The sequence below is a fragment of the Anneissia japonica genome, unplaced genomic scaffold (genome assembly GCF_011630105.1).
Source record: "Anneissia japonica isolate Jap-2015-1 unplaced genomic scaffold, ASM1163010v1 scaffold585_len4108843_cov191, whole genome shotgun sequence".
NCBI lineage: Eukaryota > Metazoa > Echinodermata > Crinoidea > Comatulida > Comatulidae > Anneissia > Anneissia japonica.
The window spans coordinates 3,056,750-3,073,596 of record NW_022716829.1 but is presented as its reverse complement, the minus strand read 5'-3'; the positions used below and the strand labels follow the sequence as shown (position 1 = coordinate 3,073,596).

Sequence of the window (16,847 nt, the reverse complement as noted above, 5' to 3'; positions counted from 1 at the left end):
AGATGCATATCCTTCGTCAGGCTGCAAAAACTTTGAAAGATCATCCATATCATGGGCAAAAAATCTTTATCGGTGACGATGTATCAGCAAAAGTCAGAAATGAACGCAGGGCACTGAGGGAAAATCACTTGCAGAAGCTAAGAGATCTGGATACCGTGGAATTCGCATACGTACCACACAGCGTTCCGGCAGTGATCCGATACAAATGTACAGATGGAACTTTTAAGACCTTTCGTATTGAGTAAAGTCTGAAATACGCCTTAAAAAGTTATATAATATAATACGTCTTACAAAGTTGCATACTGCATGTACCTCATAGTGTTCCGGAAGTGATCCGATACATATGTACATATGGAACTTACTGTATAAGACTTTACTTATTAAGAAAAGTTTGAAATATGCCTTACAATGTTATTTCCAGAGAAAAAATAAAAAGAAAGTACAGTAGTATATTTCATTTAGAATTTACTGCATATAAGAACTAAATATTGCTATTTAATATTTTATTTTACTGGCCTTAAACTAATAATAATGAATTATGTTTATATCCGTAATGCAATTAGTTATTTTTATTTTATTTATGTTGCAAACATATTATTGTTAATGTTTTGGGGGTGCAAACATGTTATTGTTAATGTTTTGGAGGTGTTATCAATATCTTGTTCTCACTGGCAGTCTGGTTTACTCAGTTAAGAAATATAACTTAATTAATTTTTTTCTTATTAAATACTTTTCATGAACTGTTTTATATGCACCAAAGTAATAAAGCATGATGTTATAAGCTGGGAGACCTCAACCAAAAAAACCACTACATAAATGGTTCTGACAATGTTACATGTTACAAGAAAAGTTTGAAATATGCCTTACAATGTTATTTCCAGAGAAAAAATAAAAAGAAAGTACAGTAGTATATTTCATTTAGAATTTACTGCATATAAGAGCTAAATATTGCTATTTAATATTTTATTTTTACTGGCCTTAAACTAATAATAATGAATTATGTTTATATTCGTAATGCAATTAGTTATTTTTATTTTATTTATGTTGCAAACATGTTATTGTTAATGTTTTGGAGGTGTTATCAATATCTTGTTCTCACTGGCAGTCTGATTTACTCAGTTAAGAAATATAACTTAATTAATTTTTTATTTATTAAATACTTTTCATGAACTGTTTTATATGCACCAAAGTAATAAAGCATGATGTTATAAGCTGTATTAATTGTAATAATATTTGTCATATTCACTGTTGCAATGACTTCAATTGGATATGCTTTGACTGTACAGGTACGTTATTTCCGTTTAATATGATTTTAGATAATAATGAATTTCAACATGAACTTACATATTTTTTCCATGACCATAAGGTTAACTTTAATAGGCTACAATCTCTGATTTTAGATCCTTTTGATATTTCACTAAACAATACATTTAACAATAATTCCTTGCATTTAGAAAATAATGATGAATGTAATTATGATTTAATTGATAATTTTAATACAAAATATTCCAATTTATCTTCATCTTTTAGTATTTTTAACATGAATTGTCGTAGTCTTATTAACCATTTCAATGATATAACTGATTTTTTAAGTGCTTTGAATCACAAATTTTCTGCTATCTGTTTTACTGAAACCTTTTTTAATAATAATAAAACAGATTTTTCCTTTTATAATATTCCAGGATATTCTCTCTTGCATTCATCAAGATCTAACAGGACAGGAGGTGGTGTTGCCATATACCTAGACCAGAGCCTTCAATGCATACTTCGAACTGACCTCTCTACTATTATTTCTCCAACTGCTGAGTCTATTTTCATTGAAATTACAGCTGAACATAAGAACATTATTTTAGGTGTAGTATATCGTTTACCTGAATTATCTTTAGTTACTTTCAATAACAACATATCTCTTCTCTTAGACAAAATTAATAATGATAACAAAATAACTTATATTGCGGGTGACTTCAACATTGATTTACTTAAGTGTAGTACTCACAAACAATCTTCTGAGTTTTTAAGTAATATGTTTAAATTTAATTTCTATCCTTTTACTCACAGACCCACCCGAATTACGTCTAAAACTGCCACCCTTATTGACAATATTTTTAGTAATAACATACAAGACAAAATTTCTCCCGGCATTTTATATTCTGATATATCTGATCATTTTCCTGTTTATTCTATTGTTCATTCCAATATTTCGCACTCTTTATTTAATAATGATCTTAAGTACGTATATTTCAGAAAAATTAATGATTATACTATTTCCTCTCTTGCTAATAATCTTCATTGTACTGTTTGGTCTGATGTTTACAACTGTAAAAACTCCAACGATGCTCACTTGGGAACATTGAAATCATTAACTAGTATTATAACGGATAAACAGTATTATAGGACACAAGATTTGTTTGATCAGAACTAAGTCTGAACTAAGAATACACTATATAAGTCTAATCAGACATTGTTGATCTTGACAGATAAAAATCTAATACTATGCTAAGCTTTATAATTACTTAATACAATGTCAACTGCAATTAAATTTGTTCCGAACATAATATATAGAGCCGTAGAAGAAGTGTTCTCAAGAGAACAAGCTTCTAGACTTCTAGACTATTAAAGAAGCTCCCAAGATGAATCAAATCAAATCTTTTCTCCATTACAAAATATCTAAAATAATTAGGAATGTGCATTATGAATAACCTGCCTTGTCTGTATCACGCTATGGTAATTGGTATAATAGGCTGACAAAATGTTTACAATGTATTGAGCCGAAGGGGTGTTAAAACTTACCTGCACAATGGCATCCAGCGCCATCTCACGTTGTTCATACATGATTTTAGGTGACTCGGAGACGATTAGATCTACAAGCTTAAGCAGGTACATCTCCAGTTGAAACTTAAGGTGAGTTCGCATCGATTCAAATAGAAGGAAACACACACGTACAGACGATGCAAACAGTGAAAGACGATCAGCCTGAAGAAGCTAGAAAAGACAACAAATTTTATATAAATATTACAATTAGTGCATTCTACTTTATTCTGTATTTTGAAGGTCTTGAATTTGACAACAGTAGTTTGAAGAATGGTTGCAGTATTTGGCAAATATATATGGTAAATATAAACCACTTGAACCTAATTAATGCTTAATAGATGATATACAGTAAGGTGTACAATATGTTTGTTTATATTTCTTGACCTTTGACATAGTCATGAGTGTGAAACTACAAGATGGCTTATTAGTTTTTATATTTCCTTATAAAATGGAAAGCTATTTATTTCAATACCCAATATGTACAGACAAAGCTAATGCTCTCATATACCCAACCAAGTTTGTAAATTAATATTAATATCCGTTTCAGTTATATTCTTGCACCTACTGTAATTTTCTTTTGAACAAAATAAAGAAATTGGAATCTGTAGAACAATTTATACATAAGTTAACACAAGTTGAAAACTGCTTTGAATAGATTTGCACACTTTGTAAGTCTTGAATTAGTATTTAACACATTAGTATTAGACTTACTGAGAATAGATGTCTGCACATGTCATCCTTAACAAGAGCTTGAAGGACTGAGAAATGGCTGATGTGATCACACCCTGTTTCCAATGAAATTGTCAACAGGCTTAACCCCATATGGATCATTACATCGGTATTATGTCTGAAAAATTAGATCAAAGCATGGAACACTATGAAATCATAATATGGACACCTAAATACTGTAGTATCTGTTAGATATAGAAGAAAGGTGCTAATCAGTATCAATTTCAATTTCATGGATATCACTTTCGTAACAGTGGAACACGTTGGAAAATACCCAACGGTGCATCCAAATATAAGAAAAATAAACTTAAACTAGAAATCAATTAAACTAAAACTTAATTGTTATATAAAAAAAACTAAAGAAAAAAAAGTCAATCAATCAACATTGCAAGTATGTGGTAGTCTTACAGTACTATATTATTCAGAGTTGCCATCATGTTAGTTAATACATTTCTACTTTTACTTTAAATTACAAGGTATTTATAGCAAATTAATATAGAGCTTATAACTAATTAATCATCAGTAATAGCAACACAAATATAATAAAAAGTAGAAGACACAATTTGGATGAAACTGCTGGACAAAAAGTAACTAAGAAAAATATATAAAAAAAGTTAAGTTTTAAATGCCAAAACTGCAACCATGTTTCTGTTTAAAATACCAGTACACTAATTCTTACACTAAAGGAACAGTGGAGCTGTTAATAGGAAATTAGTAGCTCTTATCATCATGGCATCTTACTTTCTTAACTTTGTGATAAATTTTGTAACAGTTTGGTGATCTTGTGTTGTGTTCTGCTTTTAATAAAAAAGCCAAAAATATTGTTCTCTTTCATGACAAGTCTTTTTTAAATCGTGGTATGTTTATGTTATTGTTTATATTTTTTTATATTTTCACTGTAGGTTTTTGGTGTGCTAAATTGTATTGTGATGCTTTTTAATGTCCCAATTTCCTATTAACTTTTAATGGATATTTATATATTGAGTATTGATTTTTTGTAAAATTCTATTTTTTGAATTCTGTACAGCACCTCTGACCATTTTAAATCGATATTTGTTTGCGCTTTATTAAATAAAGATATTATTATTATTATTATTATTGTTATTATTATCATCATCATCATTTATTGGTGAGGAAGAGGATGGAGAGGTGTGCACTTACCTGTCATATGGGTTAATAAGAGAGATGAGAAATCTGAAAAGTTCTCTAACACATGGAAGACCATAGGGAATAAGTGGCCCAGATCCTAGAACAGAAAACAAAACAAAATCAATCAATTATGTTATTTAATTATTTTAATTTTGTTTTAAACACAATTAAAAATATATTATTTAAAATTTATATTATAAGAAAAGGCATACAATATGAATAAATGAGGAAAATATTAAACAACAAAATTGGTTTTATCACAAGATTGAAATCTATATGATATATTTAAAGCCAAAAAAATATGGATTCAATAAAATTTAGCATACTAATCTGAATGATTGACTTACCATCCTTAGGTTTTTGTTGGGGGGTAAACCGCACCCCATGTGGATTTACATAATCGGAATCATGAACTGAAGCACTATCGGAATGTTCCGTAATGGATTCAGAATCTTCCAGACCATCCGCTAGAGACTCTGTCTTCTCCGAATCATAATTAGCCTCTTCCTCTTTCTGTAGTGGAAAACAGCATGGTAATTAGCACAAGCTGACATATATGCAAGTAACTAAATTGCAATAGATCCAGGAAAACAGAATATATAGTAAATTGTAGCAAGGGATCAGAAGGCATACCTTCCTCTCTATGCCATCTTCTATTCCTTGACCCCCTGTTAGAGATACAACATGTTCACTTGGATCTGCATCAGGTGTTGGCGCACAGTCATCAATCGACACCACTTCACGACCATCTGCTTCTCCATCTGAACTCTGTAATCGTTCTTCTGCTTGTCTGTCCTCTGGCACTGACTCTGGTTCCTCAACCTCTGAAGCAATGTTGTTGTCACTAACTGCTGGAGAGGGTTGTCCACTTGTGGCAGTTGATTCTCTTTCCTCTTGGACAGCTATCGTTGTCGACTGTTTTTCCTTCTTCTGACGGTTTTTGGGAGATTGCTTAGATTTCTTCCGCCTTGAATCAGCTATTCCTCCTGCTCGCATTTTAAGCTGAGAAAGGATAACATTTTCATATTATGATTTGGAATAATGTAGGTAATCTGTAGGAACATCTTTCTATTCACATGAACATCTGATTGTTTTTGGTATTATTTTTTTTGCATTAGTGATTCGCTCACTATCAAACATTTATACAAAATTGGCCTTATGGAAACTGACTCCCTTTCCATTTAGAATTTATAAGTGTCTAAGCACAACTGAAATGGCACCTTTTGGTAATCATATTAACTGTCAATGTATTATTGGTGGTTTTTATTTTTATTTATTTTTTTTTGTTTTATTTCCTTCACATCCAACAGTAAGTACACCTGCCACTTACAGGATGAGAATGATACTTTATAAACTAAGTCTCTTTATGAGACTTAATGAGTGGAGTTGTTTTTAGTCATGAGAAAAAGTCCTGCTGTGACCGGAATTGAACCCAGGACCTTGGGATTAGAAGGCAAGCGTCTTAACCACTGAGCTTTTCAACTCCACTTTTAGAATCTACATCATTTGCCAACCTTTCTCATTCCTGCAATTTTCTCTTCTTTGAATTGCGGTAGTCTTGAAAAAAGTAACTGAACCATATCAACAAGCGTTTGCTCGGCTGAACGACGCAGTAACTCTGCAGAAGTCAAAGAGATACAATTTAAAAACTTACTTCATTGCATTGCAGTCTTAATATGAGAAAAATGTTTTTGCTTGTTAGGTAGTTGATGTAAGAAATGCCCTACCAAAAACAATGATTGAAGTTACTGCTGTTAAACCATTGTTATAAAAGAGCAAAAATCAAATCGAAATCTGAAAAGCATGCCACCAATATAAAAAACAGTTATTTCTTTCAAGTTTAAGTTTAAATATCCTTTTCACCAGTCCAGACATTATAGGCAATTTGCAAGAAATTTTCTAAATTAAGAATGAGATAAACAGAGTTTCTCACCACTTAACCGCATTTCAAAACATATCCGAAAACAGGATTGCATGATTTCACAAACGGATTCATTGGTCAGGTGACAGCCAACAGGAGTCAGTAAAAGTGTTCTTAAAACCTAAACAAAATGAAAGTATGAATTTAAATGAGAATTGTTATTATTACAAAATACTGAAGAGCTAATTATGCTCTCATAATTAAACTCTCATAATTTACCTTTTGTACAGTAACCTACTGCTTTACTGATAAGCACTGCACTGAACCTCATGGAATGTCACTATCAATAACTTAAGAGTAAAATTGTCATTATACTTGTCTTATTAATAATTTCGGTAATGTACTGAAATATCTATCATGGAATTAGGTGCAGAGTCCATTCAGTCTGAGTAACGATTAACATAATTTACAGATGCAACAATCAAAATTACCTGCAAGATCTTCATCAAGACAACCTCATCAGACCCAGGATCAGTGCCAACGAAGCGAGCATGGGTGACAGCATCAGCAATATTCTCAATTCCTGCTGCAGTGCCATCTACCCCAGGGTCTGTCAAAGAGGTGACAGATGATTCACATGATAAAAATACAGAAGACATATTTATGTCTGTCTGGCAGCTACTTAAAAACAGATCAATTACATCAGGTTGTAAATGCTGAATCATTAACACTATGCATTTGCCCGTTATTACTATGATGAAGATGATTATGATGACAACATTAAATCATGATTTTGATAGTCATTGATGATGATTATAATGCTGATGATGAATGATGAGATGAGATGGTGATGATGTTAATGTTGCAAAGGTCACAGCGGCCACAGAGGATTTACATGATAAAAATACAGAAGACATAAATATGAATAAATATTAATGTTGCAAGGGTGACGATGGTGTATTGATGATGATGATGTCAGTTTCATCAATGTTTTATGTTACAACAATAAAGTTATCTTGTTTTGATGACAACAAAAATAATGATGATGATGGATGATGATAAAGATAACAATGATTGATAACCATTATGAGGAAGAATGACGATGAAATACATTAGCTTACCCAAAAGTCCATAAGAAAGAAATTTATTGACTGACGAGAGTGCGAGGCCGGTAATGGGTCCAGTGGTGTCCTCAGACCTGATCACATCCAGAAATGGAGTTAGGAAATTGTTTGGTTCTATGTCATTTAATTCTGAAGAAACAAAATATAAAAAAAATAAACTAAGTTTTAAAAAACATTCTGACAAAGAAAATACTTATGTACTGATGTTACTTTGCTATCTGAAATTAACAATAGTCTTCTAGTATAAGAACGAACAATTTGAAAATCATTTATTTGTATCAATATTCAATTAAAAATCAATATGTATTTTTATTCACATGGGTTGATAGCAATCAATATCTGCGTTGGCTGGGTAACAGTGACAAGTAACGCTTTGCTGGTTTTAAGAGATTGCTTAGACTGTATTAAGTATTTCAAAATATTGATTCATTGTTCAAAGGATTCTCTTCTCAATCAAATTAAGTCTTTGAAACTGCAACGCAACTACTGAACACACTACAATAGTTATGCAATATTGCATAATTTACATTTTCTTATATCATTAACTTGATAAAGTCTTTAATGTCAGTGTACTGTAATTCTTAAGATGTATTTTAAAGATTGAGTAAGCTTTAAACTTTAACATTCAATATCATTATTAAATGTAAAGGTTGGTGAATAACCGATAACTTGCTGCATCATTGTCCTGAATTGTGTATAGGCGTGGTATGAATTACTACTGTATCTAGCCCCCATGATAAAGAGGCTTCCAGAATATTGGGGCTGAAATAAAGCATAGCATCGGGGAAAACCCCCTACTCTTCCGAAAGATGCAATGGGTTCTTTAAAGTGCACATAAGCCAGATGTATACACTGTCCTCCATTTAAGTTCTTATCTGAGAAGACTTTGCAGCATAATAAGCTGAATTATGAATATATATTAAAACTGGCTACAAATCAATAAAAAAACTATAAAATGGTTACAAACAAAATATTCAATAGAAATATAAAAATGAAAGCATTATGTATACAATTTAAAGGTCAGCAGTCATTAAAAACATGGGCAGGCCATTAAGATAAATATTTATGTACTTATTCAGTAATATTAAATTAGGGAAATATTATACTGCATTTCACATGAAATGTGATATAAATACATTCATAACAATGTGTGTCAATATTATTACTTACAGCAGCAAATAGAACTGAACTATAAAAAATAAAAAAAACCACAATCTGTACATACTGTACTCTGCTAATGGAAAACCTGGTTTAATTATTGGCATACTGTAGGTACGCCAGAATCTGTATAGTGTGGACAGGCAAACCAATGCTTCAGTATGAAATGACAAAGGTCATCTCCTTAATGAACCTAATACTATGTTTGCAAGCAATCTTTCAACATCATAGCAACCCATTAGGGAAAATGCAATTAACAGTATGAATGTAATGGATCTGATTTCATTGGTAGAATAAGGCAAATTCAAACAGCTATGTAATATGCAAGATTGTTCATTTATCAGACATTGTGTAAATCAGGTTTCTAAAAATTTGGATGCAGAATTAACCTTCAAATTCGTCATAATTATAATATATTATGGTAATGAGGTTAACACAAGGTCAAAACAGAAAAAATAGGTAAATAGCTACTTAGAACATTTATTTAAATGTGAGATTTCATTGAACAGAGTACAAACCTACTATTCTATTTAAATAGCATCAGACTGAATAAACAACATTATTCAGTCAACTCTAGCATGTTAATTTACTTAAATCTTTTTAAAATATATAAACTGCAAAATAGTTTCCATATCAAACTTTACTGTTCTCCTATTATGAGGCTTAGAAGAACTTGTTCACTTTCAAAAAAGAATCATATTTGCAGGAAATGCAACTAACATACTGCAGTTGGAAAACAAATACAGTATCTTAATCACCGAACTTTGGCTCTAACAGAATCCTAAATTTTGGCACAAAAATAGAAATGGTTAGATTTTTTGTTTGTATGCGAGTAAGATGTCAACACAAAAATTTGGATTAGGACCCGGTGGTACCTACCATGGTCATACACCACTGACAGTCAGTCCCCTACATTAACTTACTATGATAATGTATTATTAAACGTCACTAAAGGTCATTATAATTCGCATGTGATAACATGCACCAGGAGACAATCCCCTACTATTTTCCTGAGAGTTACTTTATTAACGTGCACATGGGCCATTTTGCACACAGGACCAACGGCTTAAACGTCTCATCTGAAAGGTGGTGGGCTTTTGAAACTTGCATTTCAGCCCTCCAGCTGAAACACAAGGAGAGGCAGCGATGTGAATTGAACGGAGGACCTAAAGACCTCCATGGTTCAGTGCACACAAAATAGTTGCCACCAGTTTAGCTGACTGAACTAGCTGCTTTCACAAACTTTGCTGGTAAAAGCATCACGTTATTTAAATTCAAGGGCTCCTATATCAGCCGACCTTGTAGGATACGCTGGAAGGGTCATCCCTTATAAATATGGTTTTAAAAAAAAACAACTAAAAAACTATCCTTTCTGAAGGACGATATGTCTTTAGAACAATGTGTCTAACTCAAAGACATGCCCACGAATGGTATCGGTAGGTTCTGAACTTGGTCGCTCCATGTAGGAATAAGTTTCTTAAATCAAAAATTAAAATCTTTACTGCTATGTTTACTTGCCTTCAATTGATCAATAAGCAATGAATAGATAATTGTTGATAATTCTCATCCTGTTAATTACCATTGACCTAGATTCTGGGGTCAAACAAATAGCCGAATATTTGGATGCAGAGAGTAAATTAGTTTGTAACATACTGTACCAATCATTAAAAAGATTTAATGAAAAAACAATTCAACCAAATGATATTGTTAATTACTATTGGCTATTAATGCAATCTACCGTGAAGGTATAGATAGCCGTTAACACAGGAAATATGATATGATGTTGAATATACCTCTTCCAACCTTCACCTGTCAAAATACAAAGTAGTGTCAAATAAGGCCATGTAAAAAATATTATTGATCCACAACCCCTAAGCTTTGGGAAAAAAGAACAATAATAATAAGATTAATAAAATAGTATTACTATTAATATTATCACTAATATTACTATTATTTCTGTAATTGTAAATTATTGTTATAAACAAATTTTTACTGTTATTATTATTTTAAATCAGTTTATAAATTATTTTAACTCAGTTTATAAAATATTTTATTTCTATGGTCATTCAACCTATTATTGTTATTAATATTGTTCTTTTAAATGGGGTCTGACTTAACAGACCTCTATTAACACACACTTTATTCTGTTTCTTTTTTTTTTTTTTGACTTATATTACATTATGCATTGTTATTTGAATATTATTTGTGTGTGGAAAAACCTAAAAAAGAAAAAAAAGAAAGAAAACACATTAAAAACAGAAAATCCAGTGGCACTTCGTCAGCAATGCTTAATAGCAAGTTTGACGGACTGAAACAGCTATGACTCAGGTTAGCTCTTCAACGATCCCACCCCAAGCGACTGAATGTCGGTACTAAACCCAGGGAATTCACTGTGCCTGACGGTTATAGGCCAACACAATTCTACGGAGAACGCAATGCCACAACGTGCAATAATTACTGTAAACAATGAATGCACAATAGCAAGACATTTAGAAAATAAGGTTTATGGTATGTAGGATTAATAGAAAACACTATATTGAATACATTAAACAATAATGAATGGGTAAGTCACACTGTGAGGGATCAACAGATTTATTAATTCATTCATTACAGACTCAATTGAATTCCCTAACTGTGCACTGTACGTCAATAACAGCTGTTAAGGGGATGAAAATATTATTGTTCTCAAAAATATGTGAATATTGTCAATTTATTTCTAACAAACACTTCTCTGTGATTTGGACATGCTTACTGTATTTATTCAAAAATAACAATTTTTTTTAGTTTGGTTTGATAACTATTAAATCTCCATCACATAGGTTGTCCAACTGGAAATATTATTGATGATCCACCTCTTTAATTCATTTTATAACAGTATATATTTATTCAATATGATGTTAACAATTACCACTTGTGTGATTGCATACATTACTGGTATACACTTCCTTCATTATTATTATCTGTTTTTGTTGTCACTGGTGGTGTGGGCGATACATTATTGTATTTTTGTTTTGTCTGTATCTCAAATTTGTCCTTGGCGTACTTTTGAAATAAATTCACATTTTGTTAATAAAATTCTTGAAATAACAGAATTTTACTATTTTACCATGGACCTATCAATACTATGCTATTTAGTATTTCTCAGTTTTTTCTTGTGAAAAATTTTTCTAAATTACTAAGAGCTGTACAAAATACTACAAATTGCATCTACATTATATACACATTTCTACCTAATGCATTCACATGACTGACTCTGCTGTTTAAATATGATATGATTATGAGGCTAACTTTATTCAATGCTGACAGTACCTTGATAAATATACCCACTACAGCTTTCAATCACAATGAAATGAAGATTTATAATGTAGTTACGATGAATTATGAAAATTAATATGAAACATGAATCGATGGTGGTACTTTAACTGTAGATTTAATAAAATTATGTCTCAATTTGTTTTATCTCCAATTCAAAATTTTTATCTTAAATGGTTTTATTTGAATGTTAATATCATACTGTGATCAGCACAAAAATTGTCATGAAAAGTCATTATTGTATATCTTTTTTTTCCATGTCATCAATTTCAAAAAAATATTTTATTTAAGCATTCTTATTCTTCTAATAGATTTGAATGATTACTTTTGGGTTGTACAATAGTTCTTCCTCATGATATAATTTGGTATATATTTGAATTTTAAACCAAAAAAAAATAAAGATTCATCCTCCCAATTAACTTTCCATTATAAATCCTTTAAAAAATGCCCCATGTACATGTAACTTAATTGATTTAAGAGTCTACTGGTAGTCCAATCCATATAATTCTGTAACATCCAATCAGAATTAGCAATTTATTCAAGACTGGTGTAATAATACTGTAGCTACTGCCTATAAAAATACTGTCTACCGCAATGAATAACCTCTCAGTAAATCTTATCTTTACATGCTCTCCCTTATCATCATTATTATGATCATAAATAACGTAAAATGATAGCATAGACTAAAAACTAACAAGCAAGGAAATTAGCACTTTCTCTTAACGCATCCAAGATGGCTATACTGTACGTTGTTCATGTTTTAATTTGTTTAAAAAAGGCAAGAAAATGTTTTGTTTGAAATTCTAACATTCAAATCATTAATTTAATAGATTTTCTTCAATGTGTCAAGTATACAGTTCTTTACCTTTCCAATCATTCATTTTTTATTTGTTTATCTCTTTGAACACAAAAAATTATCAGGAATAAGGATAAGGATATTTTAATACACACGAATCTTTATAAAAAAAATTTTTACTATATCGTACAAATTAATGTGACTACTATCTCTATATCACTTAATGACTTAGTAAAAAGAAAATGTTGAATCATTTCAAAGAGAATAAATCACTTGCCACTAAAATGAGAATAAAATAAATAATAATCTCACCTGACACAGAGTTGAGCAAGTCTTTTAGCTGTGAGAAGCCTGCTATCAAAGGATCCTGCTCTTCTTCCTAAAAATGCAACAACAAAAAAAGTGAATTGGGGTTTTGGAAAGTATTCTAAACTTCAAAAGGGGAGGATTATGTTAATATACATTCAATTTAATTCAACTTTTATTGTCAAACACAGTGAGAACATGGTTTGAAATTCTTCTTGTTTGTTCACAGTTAAAATGTAAGTTAAAACAAGACACAAAAGATAAAATCACAGAAAAAACAGCAAAAATTTAAAAACAATAAAAGTCTGCTAAAAGATTCAAATGGCTAAAAAGGCTAAAAGCATTAAAATGTGGGGTTAAAATTGGTTAAGCATTCTGTAAAAAATCAGCTTTGGCAAAGGCAAGCAGATTGGGGTACAGGCCTATCTTTTCCTCATTTTATTAAAAAAAAACAAAAAAAAAAACATACTTTTTACACTGGCATTATAATGTTTATTTGTTGTTTTTGATACATAATAAGTTGAAAGCAGGGGTTTAGCCAGAAAAACGAAATAGGCCGTCCAAAATGGAAGACAGTGGGCGTGGCCCTGAGCTGATGGGCGGGCAACACCCACTCGGGGTCACGCCCCTCCCCAACATAATGTTTCTAGGCTATGCAGATGTACCTTATTAATCGCTCGCTTTAGTATAGTGTAAATTCTACTCTAGGTCCTCCGAAACTAGTGATAGGGCTAGACCTACTGTATTTTGTTGACTAATAAAATTTAACTTTCATGAATTAATTATAACCAGAGAGTTACGAACACCAACAATATTATGCTGGGGAACTGAATCTCAAGTATTGTATTTCCAGAGCTACGTGCATGCGTTGTGGGCGACTCAGAACCATCCATTTTCCGGGGTATAAATGTTTTTAATACGACACATGTTGTAAGTGAACTTTTCACCCTTACATTTTTAGGAATCCCCACTGAATAGTGGTATGAAAACAACGTACATTGAATCAATAAAGGTTGTTTTTATCAAACATAAATATGATTTAGCTTTAGTTTAATGTAACATTCGATAGATTTGAAAAATATAAAGAATTTGCTAAAGGTTTTGCCCAATTAGGCTAGACCGAGCTGATAAAGCCAAGCCGTCCAAGCTGTCACGGTAAAAGTGGCCATCCAAAATAATTGTTACGGCTGGCTGGCTAAGCCTATGGTTGAAAGACACAGATATGAAAACAAATGTACCTGAGGGATATGCGTATTCCATCGTGAGGTTCGACGCATTGCCGTGACAACAAGGAGCATCTCTCCTTGGATGATATATACTCCATTCTTTGGCTGGGAAATCTTACCCGACATCTCGGTATGTGTATCTTTATTTCTGTGTATACAATATTCCTTAAATTAATTTTACTTCTGTCTTCCTGAACAGCACAATTATCACATTTACCATGTTTCTGAAACTAGAAAAGAAAGTACAAATATTTATGCACACACACAGGGCTAAGAAAAGACAAGGAAAATATCAATTATCTTGTATAATTTAAGTTTTCAATCAACACCTCTGCATTATGTTACCATCTGGACAATATCCATGGCCTTACTTATAAAAATGGCCCTACGCTTCAAAACATTTCTCTGGGAGATGCCCCAGCCTTTCTTTACTACTACTAGCCAAGGCTAGACTACAGTAGTATGTACTCTACTACTATACTACTACTACTTTTACTAGGCCTCTCTAAGTAAGGGAACCTCCATAGGGGAAGGCTAGGTCTAGGCTACGCTCTAGAGTTAGGGTTTTTTCTGGTATTTTTTAAACTTTTTCTATGAATGAATGTAGTTCTTGCTGTTTGCTTTGTGTATATTTTTGTAACTTATTTGTTGTGATGAAGGCTCCCCTGAAAATCAGCTCCGCTGAGTGAAACTTCCTCTTGAAATATAAATAAAGAAAGGAAGAAATCAAAGGCCTCGCCTACTAGCAGTATGTAGGCTAGGCTCGGTAGGACTAGGCCTAGGCTAGGGCCTAGCCTAAATACATCAGGCCTAGGCCTAGCCCTGTTTGGCTAGTCCTACTCCTAGTCTAGGCCTACCTCCTCCTCCTAGCCTAGGCCTACTGTAGGTAGGCAAGAAACAACCGTGTGACAGTATCCTCCTTCTGCCGAGCACCAACCGTATGGCGTGCGTAGGCTATGACTATGCTGCCTACCTAGGCCTAATAAGTAGTAGTTGCGAATGTCACTCAAGTCAGTTTGTCTTCTCTACTGCTAGCTACTTAGGCCTAGGCCTAGGCCTACTAGTACTTCTAGGCCCAGGCTAGGTCTGGGCCTAGGCCTAGTAGTAGGCCTTTGCCCACCTTTATTTACTAAATTATTATTAGTTACTGCAACAGTGTTTCGCTACAATATCGAAAGAACGATATGTTGAAAGTAATTACCCTCTCTACTTCGCTCAACAAAGTGATTCATCTAGTCACCAAATTTCAGACAACCATCAATATTTTATATTATTTTTAAAAACCAGAATCAGCCGACAGATTTTTAGCCAACACGGCAAATGTGACATCTCTGTGTACACGCATGCGTGACAGGAAGTTGACGTTGCAGAGGGTGACGTGACGTGATCGACACGATTTTGTACTTGACTCCTCCTACATGAAACTTCGACTCACGTCATCAAAGAAACGTCGCGTGTGGATTTGATACACATTTTACTCCTCTGGAATGAGACAACACTATTTTTTGGATCGTAGGCCTAGTGAACATGTCGGTTCCATCAATCAAGGGATCGTTGTGCAGCGATAGAAAAAGAACCTCTGATCTCTGATAAACAGGGCATCATATGTACAAAATTGTTCGATATCAAATCGTTCTTTTTTGACAGTGCAAGATCGAGACGAAAAATGTTTTTAATATGGACATATTTAGAGGAGAATAAACTGACTTTAGCCTCCCCCCCCCCACCCCAATAAAATAACTCCACGGCAATATTATTGTTTTACATCTCCCTGGTGAATTGAACAGCTCTACGGGTCCGTATTTTCCGTCTGAAATGTTTGGTTTCTCTCTCCAGATCCCAGCCTCCACTCTCCTTAACCATTCTATATCCGGCCCTTAGGCCTATTAAGTTTCAAGATTCAAGTATAAACTAAAAGATTAAAATTAAATTGTCGGGACGGACATCCATGGTCATCATCTAAAAATTCATTATAAATCTATTACATAGGGTTGGAAAGCAATAGTGTCGGAACCAAAGACTCAATGGGGGCTCCGGTCAACAGGTGTGGGATAAAATCTCTGGTGGCAGTAATCCCCCTACCCAAGTTAGAATTGATATTTTATTCGGGAAAAAAACATTTTCAAAAGTCCACAATTTTCCAAAGACATTTTTTTCTAGGGGTTTTTCACAATGACATAGGCCTCAGAAAACTAAATGAAAAAGCATTGATGAGGTTCCAGCAATGAGTCCAAAGACTTTGCCAATTGCGTGACGTATAATCTATCTCAATTCCAGCAATTCTGGAACTAAAAAATATGACCACGACCCACCCAGAAAAAAACCTGGATACACCCCTGCTTGCCGATAGGTTTCGGCAGTGACGGATCTAACAG

General features: G+C 32.7%; 1 protein-coding gene across 1 annotated transcript in view; it reads right to left on the bottom strand.

Annotated features, from left to right (window-relative positions):
* The window catches only part of LOC117109871 (Golgi-specific brefeldin A-resistance guanine nucleotide exchange factor 1-like), a 30,851-nt gene extending 15,021 nt beyond the window's left edge, over positions 1 to 15,830 (bottom strand). The window contains exons 1-12 of the mRNA XM_033252318.1: positions 15,674 to 15,830; positions 14,485 to 14,702; positions 13,253 to 13,319; positions 7,672 to 7,803; positions 7,042 to 7,160; positions 6,623 to 6,731; positions 6,204 to 6,307; positions 5,323 to 5,691; positions 5,037 to 5,202; positions 4,702 to 4,786; positions 3,523 to 3,658; positions 2,791 to 2,982 (exon numbers count right to left, since the gene is read on the bottom strand). Of these exons, the coding sequence (XP_033108209.1) occupies positions 2,791 to 2,982; positions 3,523 to 3,658; positions 4,702 to 4,786; positions 5,037 to 5,202; positions 5,323 to 5,691; positions 6,204 to 6,307; positions 6,623 to 6,731; positions 7,042 to 7,160; positions 7,672 to 7,803; positions 13,253 to 13,319; positions 14,485 to 14,598 (1,593 nt within the window). The 5' untranslated portion in view covers positions 14,599 to 14,702; positions 15,674 to 15,830. The remainder of the gene's footprint in view (positions 1 to 2,790; positions 2,983 to 3,522; positions 3,659 to 4,701; positions 4,787 to 5,036; positions 5,203 to 5,322; positions 5,692 to 6,203; positions 6,308 to 6,622; positions 6,732 to 7,041; positions 7,161 to 7,671; positions 7,804 to 13,252; positions 13,320 to 14,484; positions 14,703 to 15,673) is intronic.
* Between the last annotated feature and the right edge of the window lie 1,017 nt (positions 15,831 to 16,847).